Source organism: Lontra canadensis, unplaced genomic scaffold (assembly GCF_010015895.1).
Source record: "Lontra canadensis isolate GAN:19392208 unplaced genomic scaffold, GSC_riverotter_1.0 scaffold29, whole genome shotgun sequence".
NCBI classification, from domain to species: Eukaryota; Metazoa; Chordata; class Mammalia; order Carnivora; family Mustelidae; genus Lontra; species Lontra canadensis.
Window position 1 is genome coordinate 17,933,024 of NW_022631023.1, and position 18,652 is coordinate 17,951,675.

An 18,652-nucleotide genomic window follows, 5' to 3' on the forward strand; every position below is an offset into this window, starting at 1 on the left:
TGCTATCTTATTTATAGCAGAGTTACACATTTGAATTAAAGAATTCACTGTCATCTGGAGGTCAAATGCAGATAGCAGAATGTAGTCTGAGAAATGAGCCCAACAAGAAGGTGAACTAGTCCATTTGATTTGCCTCCTTCACCAGCCTAGGGCTTCATCAGAGGGTCTCTCTTCACCAAAGTGGTTGTTTATGGGTTTCTCAGTTGGAGTTGCTTCTAGTCAAATAATAAATATGAAATGAGATAGAAAAAGCTCCTTAGTTAAACTGATGTTAACATTGCATATGTGGGGAAACTATGCAATGGTCTACAGTATAAATATAATCATGTTCCTGTAAAAACATATTATGATCATATATTTCTAGATTTTAAATCTGTGTTATAAAAACCAACTTTGGTTATTGCAATTTTAAGGAACATGGTTTTTTTTTTATTTTGTTGTTGTAGATAAGGATCTAAACCACAGATTAAAAAAGAGAGAAATAAGAGGCTAAGAGATTTCATTTTACTCATAAACTTGTGGATTTGAATCCTTTATAAGATCTTTTTCCTGTTGGAGATGAAGTATCCAATGAGACCAGAGTTGTTTCTGACATTAATGTGGTGTCTGCCCATTTGTGTTTGTGAACAACAACTAATCTTAGGTCAGTATATAAATATTTATTGATTAGTTTATGTTCCAAATAGGAGAGAATGATTTTTTTTTTTCCTAGCGTTCTTCCCGTCAGGTTGCATCTCAGAAGGCAAACCGACTGACTCCTTAATGGCATTTAATGTCACACAAAGGATCAGGCCGAATTTAGTCAGCTGACTGCACCAAAGGGTCTGGCCAAAGAGAACGACAAATGACCCATCTTCGGCTCTCTTCTTGCAGCAAGTTGTCACACAGACAATACCTAAACCAAGGTCTCTCAATCTTGACACTACTGACGTTTGGGGCTAATTTATTCTTGCAGATGCTGTCCTGTGTATGGACAATGTTTAGCAGCATCTCTAGCCTCTACCCACAAAATGCCAGTAATACCACCCCAGTAATAACACCCCAACTATAATAACTTCATCTGTCTCCAGACTTCGCCAAATTGTGTCCTGGGGCAGGGAGAGGTAAAAATCACCCCCCTACCCCCCACTGAGAGCATCTGATCTAGACTAGGTGAGCCCACATCTGATTCAAAGATAAAACTAGGAATGCTTTCCATGAACTTGAGGGCCTGTGGATGTGTTGAATGTCAGGAGCCTCCAGTTCTTGACAGATGTTAATGAGTTTGTTAGACCACCACCCTGGCTCTCAGTGTGTACAAGGTAGGGTAGATACTGCTATGCTGACTGTAGGGTAGTTAGAGGTCTTATAGTCTTTCTACTCTAATGTGAGTGCTATTAGGGAAAATAACCCAGCAAATCCCTGGGTCGGAAGTTTATGGTTCCCCCATGCACCACCCCATCCCCCTCTGTTTCACAGAATCCCAGCATATGCTAGAGAATGGCCATCTTTGCTGATGCCACGTGGCCTTGCCACGCAGATCTCTTGGCATCTAGGATGTACCTTGGGATCATGTTTATGGCTTTAGGGTCTCCACAAAGGCTAGATCAGGCCTCATGTAGAATCTAGAAAGGGAAAAGATTGTTTTTCACTCCTATCAAAATGGTCGAGATAGAATAGACTAACATACTTCCACAGAATATAAAAATAAGGAGGACATATCAAATCAGGCCAAATCACCATCCCCAAGTTCTAAGGCTGCTGCCTGAGAAGCTCACAGTTTGCAAACTCACTGTGCAGACTTTGAATGGAATGTGCCATCTTCACCCCAGAGTTGTCATATCCTGTCCTAACGCTCAGGCATTCAGTTTTTGGCCAGATTTGAACCATTGTTCTCAGTCACGCTGTACTTGTTCTTCTGATTGCGAAGTAGCAAATATTAGTTCCCATTAACACATTCTCTAATACTAATAGAATTATGATATTTTTATAAAACTGCCAGGCATTATTAGTGGTAATTAAAATCATTAAAAAGATGTGGGAGTGCATTAAATTACATACCACCTCAGTGACAGTAAAATCTATTAGATTGACACACAGAAGAAGCCACATCTTTGGTATCGAGAAATGAGCAGATGAAAAATGGCTTCTTCCTCCAAGCTATCATACTATCATAGGAACAAATCCCTAAGATGGACAGGAATCGATTTGCTCAGCAGTTAAAAAAAAAAAAAAAATCAAAGCTCATTTACTCAGAACAGTAAAAATGCTCATTATAATTGTACTCTGTTCTTCAGCTATTTCCAAAGAAGTGTAAGTAGTTTAATAAAAGGTTTGGCAAAAGTTTTCCTTAAAAGACCAGAGAGTCAATATTTTAGGTTTTGCAGGGCGTATGGTCTCTGTTGTACACACCCAACTCGGAATCGTAGCGTGAAAGCAGCTATAGACAGTAGGTAGACAAACAGGGCTGTGCTCCAAAAAAACATTATTTACAAAAAGAAGATCATCATGTTAACCTCTGACTTAATAAAGCTGTTACTTCTGAGCTCAGGAGGTACTGGTGCTAAGTTGGGTATTTTGAGGGACACGAGCCAAGCAGACCAGGTTCCCTGCTTCCAATAACTTCACAGTTTTATTGATGGATGAGACTCAGGCATGTGATAGGATTAAGGAACAATAAATATAAAGTAAAACATACAAATGTAGGGAGAGACTGGTGTGGAAGGCCAGAGCCAGATGAAATTGGTTTTATCCTTAAGACCTCCACAGAGGTTAACAGCTCTATCTGACTTTTCCTGCTGCAGTTTTTTGAAAGTAGATCATGTTGCAGATTCTGACTTTTTGAACCCCTCTGTTGAGTGTTGAGCCACATTTTTATTACCTTATGTCCGCAGGACATACGCACTGACAGTCTGCCAACACTGATCCCATTGACTCTAAAACTGAGCCACCTGGGTGGCTCAGTTGGGTAAGCGGCGGCCGTTAGTTCAGGTCCTGATTCCAAGGTCCTGGGATCGAGCCCCCCATCAGGCTCCCTGCTCAGCAGAGAGCCTGCTTCTCCCTCTCCCTCTGCCTGCTTGTGCTCTCTCTCTCTCTCTCTGTCAAATAAATAAATGAAATCTTAAAAAACAAAACAAAACACAAGCCTGAAGTGAGGGTGCGGCGGGGAGAGAAGGGCCTTTGTTCTTTGTTCTTTTCTGTTTTTAGAGAGTCTAGGCCCATATTTAAGGGTTACACGGTATTTTCATGTTACAAGTGGCTCCTCTCACTTGGACTTGGTGGTTGTGATACACATTTGAGTTCAAAACATGGTTGGGATTTTAGTTATTTTGGAATTAGAGAAATGGAAAGACTTTTTTTTTTTCCTTTTCGTTAACATCAGGGTGGCCATCTGCAAGCTCTGCCTTGTTTCCAGATTAAATTTCCACCTAAAATCTTTATTTATAGGTTCATATTTCACCTCTCTGTGAATGAGCCTCTTTGCCACCTCGAATATGCTCACAGCCGTTTCAAGTTGCCCCATTGCGGGCTCTGTGTAAAATAGCGTTGCCAATGATAAAGCAATGACTGGTACAGGTCTTAATTTACTTTCATCTTCTCTTGTCTGCGCTGTAGAGATAAATTGCCTTTCTCCTGATGAAAGGAGACTAACCACATTTTCTTGTTAGAATCTAGCGTTAGTATATTGACTCAGTGCCATTCACAGGCCTCTGTTGGGGGAAACATTCTGCCCCGTGGCCTGGTGGAAGTCCAGCTCATTACTCTTTGAAGGTGAGGTTATCACTCCTTTTGTATCCTAAGCCCTTCTTGACTATAACATTATATTTCTCCTCGAGGTTGAGGAATTAAGCGAATATCAAAATGATAGGGGCCATTTTTCTCGATACCTTGTAGTGTTTCGACTCCACATTGTTGTTGCCTGGAATGAAATGGAGAACTGCGTAGTGATGATACAGTCAGAACTGAAATGAACTAAAAACGTGGCATAAACTTTGATTTATTGGCTGAAATTGATCATGTGTCTCTTACAAAGGTCCTCCAAAGAGGCAAAGGGAATGATTTTTGTGCAGTCTAAAGTTAATACCAGTTTTTACTTCCTTTTGAAGTAACTTTCCTAAAAAGTGTAGTTTTCTTAGGGGAAATGCTGGAAGAGAAATGTTTCATTGGCATCACATCCCCAGTGATGGTGGGTATGTTTTGTTATGGGAACACTGGGGACAGCACTGGGGCTCAAAGCAACTCAAAGCAAGAGGGCACCTTGGTGGCTCAGGTGGTTAAGCATCCGACTCTTGATTTCCAGCTCAGGTCATGATCTCAGGGTTGTGAGATCAAGCCCTGCACTGGGGGGCTCTATGCTGGGTGTGGAGCCTGCTTGGGGTTCTTTGTCTCCCTCTCCCCCCAACTCCTTGCATGGGGCATTTTCTACTTCTCTCTCTCTCCCCCCGCACCCTCCCAGAAAAAGAAAAAATAAAATAAATAAAAAAATAAAATAAACTGAAAGCAAATATGTACACACACCTCCTCCACCCACCTAAAAAAAAAAAAAAAGGAGAGAGAGGGGCGCCTGGGTAGCTCAGTGGGTTAAAGCCTCTGCCTTCAGCTCAGGTCATGATATCAGGGTCCTGGGATGGAGCCCTGAATCAGACTCTCTGCTCAGCAGGGAGCCTGCTTCCCCCCCTCCCCCCTCTGCCTGTCTCTCTGCCTAGTTGTGCTCTCTTTCTCTCTTCGTCAAATAAATAAATAAAATTTTTTAAAAAGAGAGAGAGAGAGAGCTCTGACAGGTACTAAGAGAGATTACAATGGGAAGTGGAAACGTTGTGACCTGCATTGGTGCAAAATTCTTAAAACTGAAAAGAACCCTCACGCATGTGTGAAAAGAATGTCTCCCTTAGTATCTGGTTAGCTATGTAATAGCACTTTGCGATGAGAGAAAGATGCGAATCTGTGATTCGTCTTGTGTCTGGGAGTGCAGGGGAGGAAAGTTCTATGAGAACCCCTCACTCTCTTCTGCTTTATCCCTCAGCAGACTGTGACCGTCCGAAAGTATCCAGTCATATATCTTTCCCCACCTCAAAACAACTTGCATTGTCTCCCCACAGCTCTCATCTGATCTGTCCCTCATTTCCTTTCTGCCTCTCACGCTTCACTCTCCCTTTCTCCTTCAGCTCTGGCCACACTGACCTTGCTTGTCCTAGAATTCTCCAGGCACACTCACCTCTTAGGGCCTTTTTGCTAGTTTCTCTGTCTCCCTGCTGTATTCTCCCCCTGGCTGACAGGGAGTGGGGCTTCAGCTCTTTGTCCAAACATACCTTCTCAGTTCGACCTAGCCTGGCCCCTTGCCCACCCCCAGCTCCCCTCCCCCGCACTCGTGATTCTTCCCAGGCCTGTTCTGGTTTTCTTTTTCTTCATAATACAAATCACATTCTAACAAGGTGACTTATTTTTATCTGGTTTTTTTTTTTGAACTGTTTCTCTCACTAGACTATAATTCCGTAAGAACAGCTGTCTGTGTTTCGCTCATTGGTTTCTCCTGTGTACCTCACAGTTGGTATGGGTGGTAGTATTTGTTAAACAGAGGAATAAAGGAATGGACAAACACACTCAAGGTGGCACCGTTTACATCCAAGCTGCCATCTCAGCTTTTCAGACACCTCTGACCTCCCCCGTTGCAGAAAAGCAAGAATGAAGCATCTATGGAAAGTATTAGTCATCTAGAATCCACTGACTCTTTGGAACCAGAATGTTCACCTTGAGCCAGTAACGTGCTGTGAGTTGGAACTGCTTTTCTGTAGCATTTGCCTTTATTTGGTATTACGTGTAGACACCCATTCTCGGTATTGAAAGGTATATCCTACCATATTTTACCAGGCCGTTAGGAGACTAAACTAAGAAAATCAATATGAAGGTCGTTTGAAAAGGTAAAAACCCATGTGTGTGATGATGCCAGGCTGTTAACGATGTGGCGGCTAGAGGTTAAAACCCAGAGCTAAAGGTGTTTAACCCTAAACACTTAGTCTAGTTTTCTGCGAAAGGGGAATATATCCAGTGAGCTTGCTTGCAAATGAGCCCATCGGAACAGGGGCCAAAGGCTAAAATAAAAGGTCATTCAGGTTCACGCTCTGTGGGATCTTTCGCCAGGCCCCTGCCTCAGAACCCTCCTTGTGCTGAAACGTTGGGTGGAGGTCATTTGCCAGACAGCATTCGGAGTAGGAACAGCTATTGGATAGAAAATAGGTCGACAGATATCATAGCGAAGCATATTTTTTTGCCAATTCATGTTGTTCATTAACAAAAGCAAATACTTTCCAGTGCCCTAGACATATCGATGGATTAGCCCCTTTCTGCTCTAAATATTAACTTTATAAGCCTCATTCATGGTTTACCTAATCCTAAATGCAGACATATTTGTGGGTCAGAGATAGGAGGAATTATGTTAAATGCACAATAGATGTAATGGGGTGATTTTTACTCTCCTGCCCACCCACCCACATATTGAATGAGGACACATGGAAAGCACCTCCTCGTGCAGCAGAGACTAATCCATACAGACTGTTACTACTTGGCCGACTTGGAAATGTGAGCCGAGATCACAGTTTCTGAGGAGCCTCAGAGGTCTCTTGGCAGGATGAGTTGCTATATGGTAGCTTAAAAAAACACAACCAAAGTAAATTCCGTAAGGCCAGCTTGTTCCTACTTTCTCTGTTGTTGAAATGACCTGTGCTTTAAATGACCTGCGATAGACAGCTTCCCATTCCTTTACGCCTTGGAATGTACCCTGTTGTTCCTTGAGCCACTCTTTTCCCAAAGGAAGCACCTTGAAAGGGCAGGGACAAAGGGCACAGGTTCCTGCTCCTGCCCACTGTCCTCGTTATCATGCGTCTGGCCTACCCTGGACTTTATCACAAACCAGCAGCTGTTCCTGGTGTGATCATGGCGTGGGGTTATTAGAGAAGCAAAAGCCAAGCTCTCTGTACAAACCCTTCCTTAGAATGTTCTCTCTTTCCTCCGTACCAGCTGCAGGGTAGTGATAATGAAATATTAAATTAATTTTCAGATATCAAGATGTACCATCTTTCTTCTGTCCTTGACTGGACAGTGATCTGGTTTGCTGGTTGGTGGGAATACAGGAGAACTTCGCTCAGGCTAATTGAGATGGAGCTTTAGTATGAATGGCTAAAATGCTTGAATTAAAGATTAAAAGAGAGACAGTGTCCTTCAAAGTCTTCAACGAAAGGCAGTAACAAGCGCCACTTACAAGGATTTACTCAAAAAGAAATATTGGATGAAATGGAATAAATCAGTAATACAGTATTTATATTTATTTCCACATCCATAAAAAGAAGGTTTAATACTTGAAATATTCTTAATCCTATTAAATATACCTTGCATGCTCATTTCTCTAATATTCTTTTTTTCTTAATATTACAAAGCTACATTTTAACATAGACTAATGGGATTATACTGACTCAGATTTCAGCGTTTATCTCCTTTCTATAAAACAGGAGACAGTGTTTGCAAATCATAAGAATTGGAGAAAAACGTACAATCTGCCAACCACAAAAGTTGGGTGGAGAACTTTCCTACTTATGTAGTAACTTCAATAATTCCAGTTTTTGAAGAGGGTGCTGTGTTATGGTTATGACACTTAACAGCCGGATGGCTATCTCGATTGGTGAAAAGAACCCCAAACATTCATACATTTTCATTTATTCAAAATGGAAAATATGGTCTGCCTAATTCTGTCATCCTGCTGGATTGTACTGTGCCAAAAGAACTTTAACGTGTTCGTGTTTAAGCTGTACCCACAAAGATGAAAAAACTATTAAAACCACGGGAAGCACATTTAAAATGCTAAACATCGCTTCCATTTCAAGTGGGGAACATTGATGAAGTTAAATATACTTGCATATTGATTTGCTTGAATTTATGCAGAAAAACACTTGCCTTTGATTTCCTTTTTTTTAAAAAAAAAAAAGGATTTTAAATTGAAAATTACTTCTCAGTCTTAAAAATTAGGGACTCCTTTTCAAGCATTTGTGGGCCTTCTATGGGGGTTATGCCGAAGGTCTTTTAGAAAAATATATATTCCTTTTCCTGTGGGTGGTACCTCATGGTCCTGTGTGTCATTCATTTTCAGTGGATGCGAAATAAAACTCATTTTTTCTATGGTTTGCATAAGTTCTAAGATTTGAACAACATGTGATGAGCAAAAGGAGAGAGAAGGGCACTAACCTGAACGTGTGGGTGGCATCTCGTTTTCCCCGTGCACCTAGGATGCTGGCCTGATCGGTGAGGAAGCAGGGGCACAGACGACTCATGTTAGCTGCCCTGGGTCACAGCTAGTCTAAGAAAGACTGAAAGCTGGGTGTGCCTCATTGCAAAGCTCATGATGCTTTTCCCCTTCCTCTGCTGAAGTACCTTCTCCCTCATCTACCATCCAGGAGGTGGGGACAGATGCATTTTAATCTGTATTGCCCTGTGCAGGTCCCAGACCTGTTGACTCACAGTCAATCCCCTGGTGGAGGCAGAGAGCTGAACACACAAGTATTTTGAAAAATAACCCCAGGCATACACGCTGCCTCCTTCCTTCTACTTGAGAGCAACCTCTGTTTAGATACCTAAATTGCTCTTATTTTAAAAAAATAATAATTACACAGTGACTCGAGAGCAAGGGAAGAAATCTGAGCAAATATCCCCCTTTAAAATTAAAGATCTGAGGTGCCTGGATGGCTCAGTGGGTTAAAGCCTCTGCCCTCAGCTCAGGTCATGATCTCGGGGACCTGGGATCGAGCCCCACATCGGGCTCTCTGCTCAGCAGAGAGCCTGCTTCCTCCTCTCTCTCTACCTGCCTCTCTGCCTACTTGTGATCTCTGTCTGTCAAATAAAACAAAATCTTTTAAAAAAAATTAAAAAGTAAAAAATTTTAAAAATTAAATTAAATTAAAGATCTTACTTAAGTAACAAGCTTCTGGTTTGGGTTGAAATCCTGAAGTCTTTGGACTGTGAAGATTCCAGGTTATTTCTCAGTAGGAAACATCTTAAAATTCTGTTTGAAGGGATGCCTGGGTGGTTCAGTCAGTTAAGAGTCTGCCATCGGCTCAGGTCATGATCCCAGAGTGCTGTGATCGAGTCCTGCATCAGGCTCCTTGCTCAGCTGGGAGCCTACTTCTCCCTCTGCCTGCAGCTCCCCCTGCTTGTGTGCGCTCGCTCTCTCGCTCTCTCTCTCTCTCTCTCTCTCTCTGGCAAAAAAATAAAATTAAATTTAAAAAGAACTTTGTTTCAAAATGATTTAGCCATAAATACTTCTCCTTTAAGTCCTCTTTGGGATATCATATCTCAAAGATAGTAGTCAATAATTAGGTAAAATCAGTGATAAAAAATACACAGAACACTGGTGATATTTGAATAATCTTTTGAATAAAATACTTGAGTTGATTTGACCTGAAAGCATAGTGAAAAGAGCTAATTTCACTGTTTTGGTTGAACGTAATTCTATTCTTTAAATCAGAGTCTTTTTTTTTCTTTTTTTTTTTTTTTCTTGTAAGCTCACAAATGCTCTGAATTCTCACTAATTACTAATCTTTTGGAACAATGTTTGTATAGGGCATTAAAATTCACTTGGCTCATGAATTAAAATATTTTTGTTTTGTAGTACGCTCTTCAATTTTATGGATATTTGTGTTTCCATGTAATTTAGCAGTATATGTTGCAGCTCAGTCATATTGCTTGGCAGTTTTAGTTGAATTCAAAATAGAAATCACTTTCTTTTTGACAACTAGTATAATGAATTGGCTGGCTGTTGTCAAATTTTGTGAAGGAGGAAAGAATCCTTTTGTGATTTCAGAAACACATTTATTGACATTTATGGGGTTTGGAATAGTGTTTGAAACACTTTGTCACAAAAGGTGGCTTTGACGTCAAGCTATCGGAAATACCTCGTGTAGAATTTACCTTTACTCTGTGGTGTGGTTATTCTGCAATCGACTGATTTGGAGATTTCTTCACTTTCTGTAGGAATCATGAGGTGTGATATTGATAACATATTTTACTTTGAAGATTACAAAAGTTAATTTAACAAGGCATAGGGATCTGGGACAAGATGTCTGTATTAAACACTGACTGGTTTTGCTCTGTGCATGCCTGTTTTGCAGAGAATTTTAAATATAACACTACACTCGCAGAATGAACTGTTTTATAGATTTTCCTTCACCCCATACTTGAAAGAGGGGAAACATTTGTACTGTGCTGTGAAATGTCTCATGGTGTTCTCTTAAAATAGCATTAACTTCTTGTATGTGCTTCTCTACTAAATTCTTTGTTCTGTAGTAAGCGGAAAATACAGCTTTCTTTGAAACGATTGGATATTCTACTTCTCTTCTCAAACCTCCTTTCTACTTTATAGTTCCTACAACAGCAGCCAGCACCCCTGACGCCGTTGACAAGTATCTTGAGACACCTGGAGATGAGAATGAACATGCCCATTTCCAGAAAGCCAAAGAGAGGCTGGAAGCCAAGCACCGTGAGCGAATGTCCCAGGTAAAGTGACTTTTCCGTCCTTTAGTTTACAATAAAGGGGAAATTTGGGCCTGGCCTCTGCCTTGGAGTCTCCGTAGGGGCTCTGTGGCTGATGAATTAATGCCTAGGGGCCGAAAGGGTCTTTAATTTTATCCAGATCTTTAAAGGCATAAAGTCTTAGTTTTATATGTTTGCTCTAAAGGTATGGTTTGGGGTGTTTAGAATCCTCCCTGAGCATGCCACTTAGGAGAGATCCAGTCCCACTAAGTATAGCAGGAATTCATAAGCACAAATTAAATTATGTCTGCAGCATTCTCTCTGGTTTTATTACTTTGTATATACATAGCCCTGTAACCATGATGTTGTAAATTAAAATCCCTTAAAATGATCTGTTAATAAAGATGAATTTTTTTTTATTAGATGCCAAAGTGTTATACCTTTGAATCTCACATTTCTTCCAAAGCCAATTCATAGGACCATGGGAACCTAAAAGCAATGTGAACCATAATGATCATGTCACTGTGTTTTGTAAACAATCGATAATGTAGCAGCGGTTCAAGACTGGTTTCACACTCTACAACAAAGCAACACCAGGAACACAAGAGATGGCATTTGGCACTAGAAGCTTTCTTGCTCCCAGTGCAGTGTTCTTTTCATCACATTGTGTGGCAAACCATGGCTTGTTTGTTTTTTAGCAGATTCTTTATGAAACAAATTGAAAAATTTGTTCAAAACCTGGCTAATTTATATCTACTAATATCAGTTACAATTTCTGATATGGCTGTACAATAAATAAATTGTATTTTTAAAGATAAATAATAATTTTAGCCCTTTCTCAGATGCTTCATTCATTCATTCAACAAATATATATATCAGCACTTCCTTGTCAGTTACTGCCTAACTTGAAGCCTACAATTCAGAGTATGAAAACCATAGGAAAAGTCAGATTTAAGGAAACATAAGTGAGTGAATGAGGAAATCTCTCAGGTCAAAGTCAACCATTCCCTTTTTTTGGTGTTACTATTCTATAGTAAATACCAGAAAGTATTACTGATTTTGGTAATATTTAGCAGAAATACTTAAAGTTTTCTTGATAGACATTAAATAGGACTCATGGGTTAGTCTACTATATATTTTCTAAGATCACGGGAAGTCTTTAGAAGATGGCATTAGTCATGGGCTTTAATTTTCTGTATTCACTGGTATTTTAACTTCTGGGACCTTACCAACTCTAGGGAGACTGCTCCTCCCAGGGTTAGCCTCCTAGAGGTAGCAAATGACTAGCCTTCAGGCACACCTTTCATAATCAAGCCAACCTCTCCAAAGTCCATTTCTACCAGATACCTTCTTCATTTTGCTCCTACTCTCTGGCCCACTATCCACCTGCCCTGTTCACTTCCAGGCTAGGTAATAGATATCTAGGGAAAGCCCTGTACCCATATATCAAAATTGTTGGACTGCCCAAATCTAAGCCTGCTTCACCTGCTTACCCTGACTCACCCATTCCTTCCTGAGGAAACCAGAGACTCCTGGCTACATTTTCCCCTCACTTCCTCTGTCTTAACAACCCACCCTGGGGCTTCCCTCCTTCCTTCCCTCAGTGGCATGGCATGGCATGCCACTCCTCTTGGGAACTGTATGTGAGTAACAATCTTTTCAATGGCATCTGTCCCCTGATCTGTTGACCTCACTATACTTGAATATGATAAAACCTATATTTTATTTTTTTATAAACATATCATATATTACTTGCTTCAGGGGGTAGAGGTATGTGAATCATCAGTCTTATGCAATTCACAGCACTCACCATAGCACATACCCTCCCCAATGTCTATCCCTCCTACCCCACCCCCCAGTAACCCTTAGTTTGTTTCCTGAGATTAAGAGTCTCTTATGGGAAAAAAAAAAAAAAAAAAAAGAGTCTTTTATGAAAACCTATATTTTAAAAAGAACTGTTTAGGGGCGCCTGGGTGGCTCATTGCGTTAAAGCCTCTGTGTTCAGCTCAGGTCATGATCCCAGGATCCTGGGATCGAGCCCCACATCGGGCTCTCTGCTCAGCGGGAAGCCCGCTTCCCCCTCTCTCTCTGCCTGCCTCTCTGCTTACTTGTGATCTCTATCTGTCAAATAAATAAATAAAATCTTTAAAAAATAAAAATAAAATAAAAAGAACTGTTTAATGTATCTGGAAAGACACAATTACTTTTTTTTTTTTTTTTTAAGATGAGTGACCATGATCCATGATGCTTGAATTTATTTTGGAGTAATAACAAGGGAAGAAAAAAAAGCTAAAATACGTTAGCTGTAGAGTATAATGTGCAATAGTAGTTTTTGGCCATGATGAAAACCTAAAAGCAAGTTGAACTAGGAAGCTAGGTAGAATGGAACAGTAAGATTTCACCTGAAGGCAATTTTGGAAAGCAGGATTTTTCATTAGGAAAAACACAGGCTGATATATAATCACCGTTAAGAAAGCAGTTGAGTCGTATTTATTGGCCCTGAAATGGCATCTTTTAAACTTAAATCCTATCTCACTGTTTCCCTGTGAAGCTTTCAGAGCCTTCTCACTGGCCTCAAATTCCATTTCAGGGACAATGAAGTCCAAAAAAAGAGTAATAAAAAAATAAACTCTGAAAGCTCCCATTGGCATCTCCAGTGCCAAGAACTTATTAGTGATTTTTTTTATCTATGTGTCAGTTTCAGATATTCTAGATCTTTCTTAGAATAGTAACTTAGTTTTAGCTTAGCACATCTATTTAACCATATAAATCTTTATGGAATTTCTTCATCTTTTAGTTATTATAAATAACTGTGTATCTGACCTAACTTAAGAGATGTGATCCTAGAGCAGAGAATGTTGTCTGCTTATTCCAGTGGCCCCAGGATAGAGAGATGCCTGAGGTTAACATATATCTCCCTAATCTGTGGTACTGAATTCTGAGGACTGTTTGCCTTTGTACTTGCCTGTCTGCCTCTTAACTCTCTATGTATTAGTTGTCATTTTCTCTATAAGAAACAGCCAAGTCTTTGAAGATCCATAATCTGATGATCCTGATACTTTTGTTCATTCAGTGGGGAGATACTTTACAAGACTATATGGAGCAACCTGAGAATTTTAATTTCTTCTTATTGTAATTTTTGTTACTATTTGTTGTCTTATGAGCACAGAGATTTGACGGGGGGGAGTTTGGTATTTGGGGGCCTTGGTATTGGGTTGTTGGGCGTCATGATAACTAAACTTATAGATTTCTGTTTGCATATGTCCTGAGTTGTGTCTAGAAAATAGAAGATTCTGAATAGTCTATAAATACTTTTATTAAATATTTATATATCTTATAATAATTATACATATTACTTATGGACTTAGCAGTTGTAATATGTCCTTAAAATGAAATTCTCCAAAATGAAATTTGACCTTTCTCTGAATTTATTATTTTTAAGATAAACATCAGTATCTTAGGAATAGTCCTTTTCCTGTCACCAAATACAAGAAAACTTAGCTCATCCATTGAATTTGCCATTGAACAATTTTTATATAATTATATATGTAATTTATATGTACTTGTATGTATATTTATATATTATATATAACTAGACATTTATATAATTAGCTATATAAGAATATAACTTATATAAATCATATATATGATATATATGTAATTTTTATGTTTTATAATGGCAAATTGGGCAGTAAAGGATAAAAGCATGGTCCTTAAAGCCACAAAGATCTTGGTTTATATCCTTTATTCTCCATTTTTTTTTTTCTCCGTGACCTTGAGCAGGTGACTTAATCTGGTCCATAAATGGAGATCACCATGACTAATCCCACAGATTTTATAAAGCGCTTAATACAGAGTCTGCTATGTAACCAATCTGCAGTAATGTTATCTATTACTGGGACATCTTAGCGGTAGCCATTGTTCAGAGAGACATTGAGCTTACGGTGTATGCTTACCTTGCATTAAATAGGCCTAGTGTGATGGTATCAGTGAATCGTTTTATTTGTGAGAGCATAGGTTATTGTTAAATTCCTCTAAAAATCAAATTCGGTTTCATTTTCAACTGATGTTTATTTTCAGTTTATTAGCTAAATAAATATAATTATTCCCTGTATTTCCCCAGCTCAAAGTTTACAGGCCAGGTTCTGAACATGCAAGGTGGAATGGTAAAAATGTAAAGATATACAGGAGATCACTTTTCAGAGTCCAGTAAGACATTTGGCTTCTCTCTCAAACTAATTTTGAGATTCCTTGCCTGAAGAGTTCATAGTAGAGTACTTCCACTGTGAATATTCTCAGAGCAGGAAATTGAAATATTTTTACTGCAAGCTGCAAGTCTTATCCATAAAACAAAGGTAGTTTTCTGCAGCCCCCTCCCTACGGCTGCCCTTCATTAACTCTTAGAGACACTGAGGCATCTGGGATAATGTTTCTTTTCTTTTGTATTCTCTTCTTATTCATAGCAGTGGGGCATTTGTTCTAATCTTGTTGTGACATTTTCAGGTTATTTTTTAACATGTTCTTCAACTATAGTAGAAAATTCACTCCATTCTATTTTCTCCATAATTTTTATAAAGAGACCACAAGGAAGCTAGTCTTGTATCGTACACAGCAAATTAATGCTAGAGTATAAAATACCTAAATAATAGCCCACACAGTGATTTGATAAGTTATTATCTCATAGAAATTCTCTATCACTAGTTTTTTATCCAGGTCTCTCTATCTCTCTCTCTTTTTTAATCTTGATGTCAGAAAAATCAATTCTTTGTGGAATAAATACCTATAAATAATAGGCTCTTATGGTACAGAAATCAGGTTCTTTTATGCTTTGTGTGTCTACAAAGTATGCAAGTACACATCTGTCAGTTGATCATTACTTTTCTTCCTTGATCTTCCCGTTCTTTATTTCACCTGGTTCAGTTACGAGTTGCGCTTAGAAAAGCTCTGCTTGACAGCAGAGTAGTACACTTGAAAAGGAAAGGCAGCCATAGGTGGTTAAGAATCTAGTATCATTTCATTTCAACAACAGGCAGCTGCAGACTTCTCCTCTTTGCATTCAAGTCAATGAACAAACCTCTCTCAGGGTAATAATCCTGGGTGAACTTCAAGGATGAGAAGAGGAAGCTTTCTCTTCCTACCAAGCAGATTAGCCTGGTTACTAAATTAGCATAACTTGCCAAAAATAAGTTTGGCTACGTTCAGAACATTATAATGTGTACTTACTCTTGGGATTTCTGGAGGTACTTCGGGTATTCTTTGCTGTGCATGATGGCAGTGGGTGAGCAAAAGGCCCTCATTACCCGTCACTGGGGTGGCTCCGAGGAATTGTGACAATGGAAGCCTTCTTTTCCTTTCTCCATCGTGTAACGTCTTTTTGGTAGTGTGTTCACGGCATGTGTGCGCACGCATAAAATGTTCATGCCTTCCCCCGCTTTACTGTTTGAAAAATACACAGCTTTAAATTTTATAACTTACTTTCACAAAAGACTTAAAAAATGCACTCAATTTAACGGAGGAAATCTTTGTTCAATAAATATATATATATATGCCTTTTATGAGTCGTTGACATTTGTGCACATCAAATAAAATGACTTCCAGCCATTCCTGAGGAAGAGCAAAAAAGACCAACTTTGTTTCAAAGGGTCATATTCCTTCAATAAATGTGAGCCCTGTGTTTAATATTCTGTACGATAGATGATTTCCATCTTAGTGGGAGGTCAGATAAAACCATTTTGAGATAGGACTGGAATGAGATAATTTTTTAAAACGTTGAAAATGTCAAGTACAGAAAGGAAATAATGTCTCATTAAATATAAATTGGGGGGAAAAAGAACTGATGATTTTAAATTCAAATGTTTCCTCATTTTGTAGGTCATGCGAGAATGGGAAGAGGCAGAACGACAGGCAAAGAACTTGCCTAAAGCCGACAAGAAAGCGGTTATTCAGGTAAAACCCGGGCTAGTTTACCCAGCAGCACAGGCCTACACATCTCCTAGCATCTCTGGATGAATGGTCGTATTCCCCGGGTGGTTGGGCATAGTCCCATCAATTTGGTCTGTGGCTCATAATTGTCCAGTAATTCCGTTTCTTAAATTTTTCCTTGTATTTGCTTTTAATGAGCTCAAGTTACAATTCATTTCCATAAAACTCCTATTGTTATTTGCCGCCTGCTTTGTATCGATAATATATCTTTCTGATGGCCAAAATCTGCTGCTGCTTCTTCCTTGGGCAAAAATTACATCTTGATTAGAATTTGTGACAGGAAGTCCTCTCAAAACTACCTTCAAGGAAACTGTGAGAGTCTCCTGGTCGTTTTCTGAAATTGAAGTACTTCGAGTAAGAGGAATTCTTTTTATCTGCAATGGAATTCAGAGTTTTAAGAACACAGAAATTTATCCTGTATTATGGTTAGTCAAATCAGTCTTCGGGGACTAAATATAAAATAATGATTTACGGTGAGAAATCAGGTTGGGAGATGGAGGACAGGAAAGGGAGGAAGCCCATAAAACACGGTGAATCAGTCAAAATGTGGGAGGGACTATAAATCTTTGAGTGAAACGACATACGATGCCCAGCTGGAAACACTTGCATTTGCTGCCCCGTCCTCCTTGTTCGGTCCTCGACTGACGTGTGTTTGCAACGACAGCACTTCCAGGAGAAAGTGGAGTCTCTGGAGCAGGAAGCCGCCAACGAGAGGCAGCAGCTGGTGGAGACGCACATGGCCCGCGTGGAAGCCATGCTCAATGACCGCCGCCGCCTGGCTCTGGAGAATTACATCACTGCTCTGCAGGCTGTGCCCCCTCGGGTAGGTCTCCCAGATCCTGTAGGGCACCACACACACACACGACGGCAGGCAGGATTTCTATATATACCCAAGCCCAGCTTCCCTGTCTAATGACCTGTAACCAAGCGTCATGGGAAGTTGGGATTTGGCCAAGGTATCAGGATTTTTAAAGTCATAACAGGAGCTAGAACTCAAGTTTCCTGCTCAGACCAGCCTCCATAGTCTCTGAGGGGAAAGCCCTCGTCAGTCATGGCGTCCGCTCATGTCAGGAGGCATCAGGAGGCCAACAAGGTTTTCAGCAATAAATGCCCAGAAAGGCTTAGCAAGCAATGCACGCGTATCTCTTCAATGAGCCTTCGTGGGAGAGTTTACTTCAGACAGCAGGAACATTCTGAGCATGAGCGTGTGTGCATTTAGTCTGTCTGTTCTATCCATTACTAAGGAATTGCTATTAAAGTCTGACATTTTCTCGTGTGAGGCTGTCAGGTTTTGCTTTTTGTATTTTGAGGCTTTGTTTTTAGGTGTGTAAACATTCAGAGTTGTTATGTCCTCCTTCACCCCGCTGCTTCTCATTATGAAATGCCCTGCTTCTCCCAGGTCTTGTGTTTTTTTCTGAAATTACTCTGTCTAATATTAAAGCTATTTCAGCTTTATTTTGATCAATGTTATCCTAGCATATCATTTTTCCATCCTTATACTTTTGTTTAACCTATCTGTCTTTATATTTGATGTGCATTTCCTATAGGCAGCACACAGTTGAACCTTGCCTTTTAATTGAGAAGACTTCATGAACTTATTGATACAGTTATACCTAAATCTGTCATCTTGCTCTGTTTCCTATTTGTACCATCTGTTCTTTGTCCCCTTTTTCTTTTTTTTGGCCAAATTTGGGCTCATAGAATGTTTTTTATGATTTTCTTTTGTGCTCTTTGTAGGATTTTTAGCTGTAACACTCTGTATTTTGTTATTTTAGTGTTTGCCTTAGGGTTTTAGAAAATGTTTCTAACAGTTCACAATATTATACCAGTATAAGTGATATTATGCCATTTCAGGTATATTAGAAGAAACTCATACTCAAATTCTTCGATTTCCTTTTTTCCAATCTTTGTGCTGTTGTTATCATACGTTTTCGATACTACATTATTATTAATTTTCTTTCAAACAGTAAGTTATCTTTTAAAGAGTTTTACATAATAAGAAATAATTACCATTTCTGGTGCCCTTTATTCCTTGTATAGATCCATCTGGAATTATTTTCTTTCTATCCAGAGGACTTCCTTTAAAAATTTTTTTAATACATGTAGATTGGGAAATAATTCTTTTGCTTGGGTATATCTGAAAAGATCTATATTTCACCTACGTTTTTGATAGACATTT

At 39.4% G+C, this 18,652-nt stretch overlaps 1 protein-coding gene across 7 annotated transcripts in view; it reads left to right on the top strand.

Annotated features, from left to right (window-relative positions):
• The window catches only part of APP (amyloid beta precursor protein), a 265,962-nt gene that overhangs the window by 168,022 nt on the left and 79,288 nt on the right, over positions 1-18,652 (top strand). For all 7 annotated transcript variants that reach the window (XM_032865489.1, XM_032865490.1, XM_032865491.1 and 4 more), the window contains 3 exons: positions 10,382-10,515; positions 16,363-16,437; positions 17,138-17,296. In XM_032865489.1, coding sequence (XP_032721380.1) covers positions 10,382-10,515; positions 16,363-16,437; positions 17,138-17,296 — 368 coding nt within the window. The remainder of the gene's footprint in view (positions 1-10,381; positions 10,516-16,362; positions 16,438-17,137; positions 17,297-18,652) is intronic.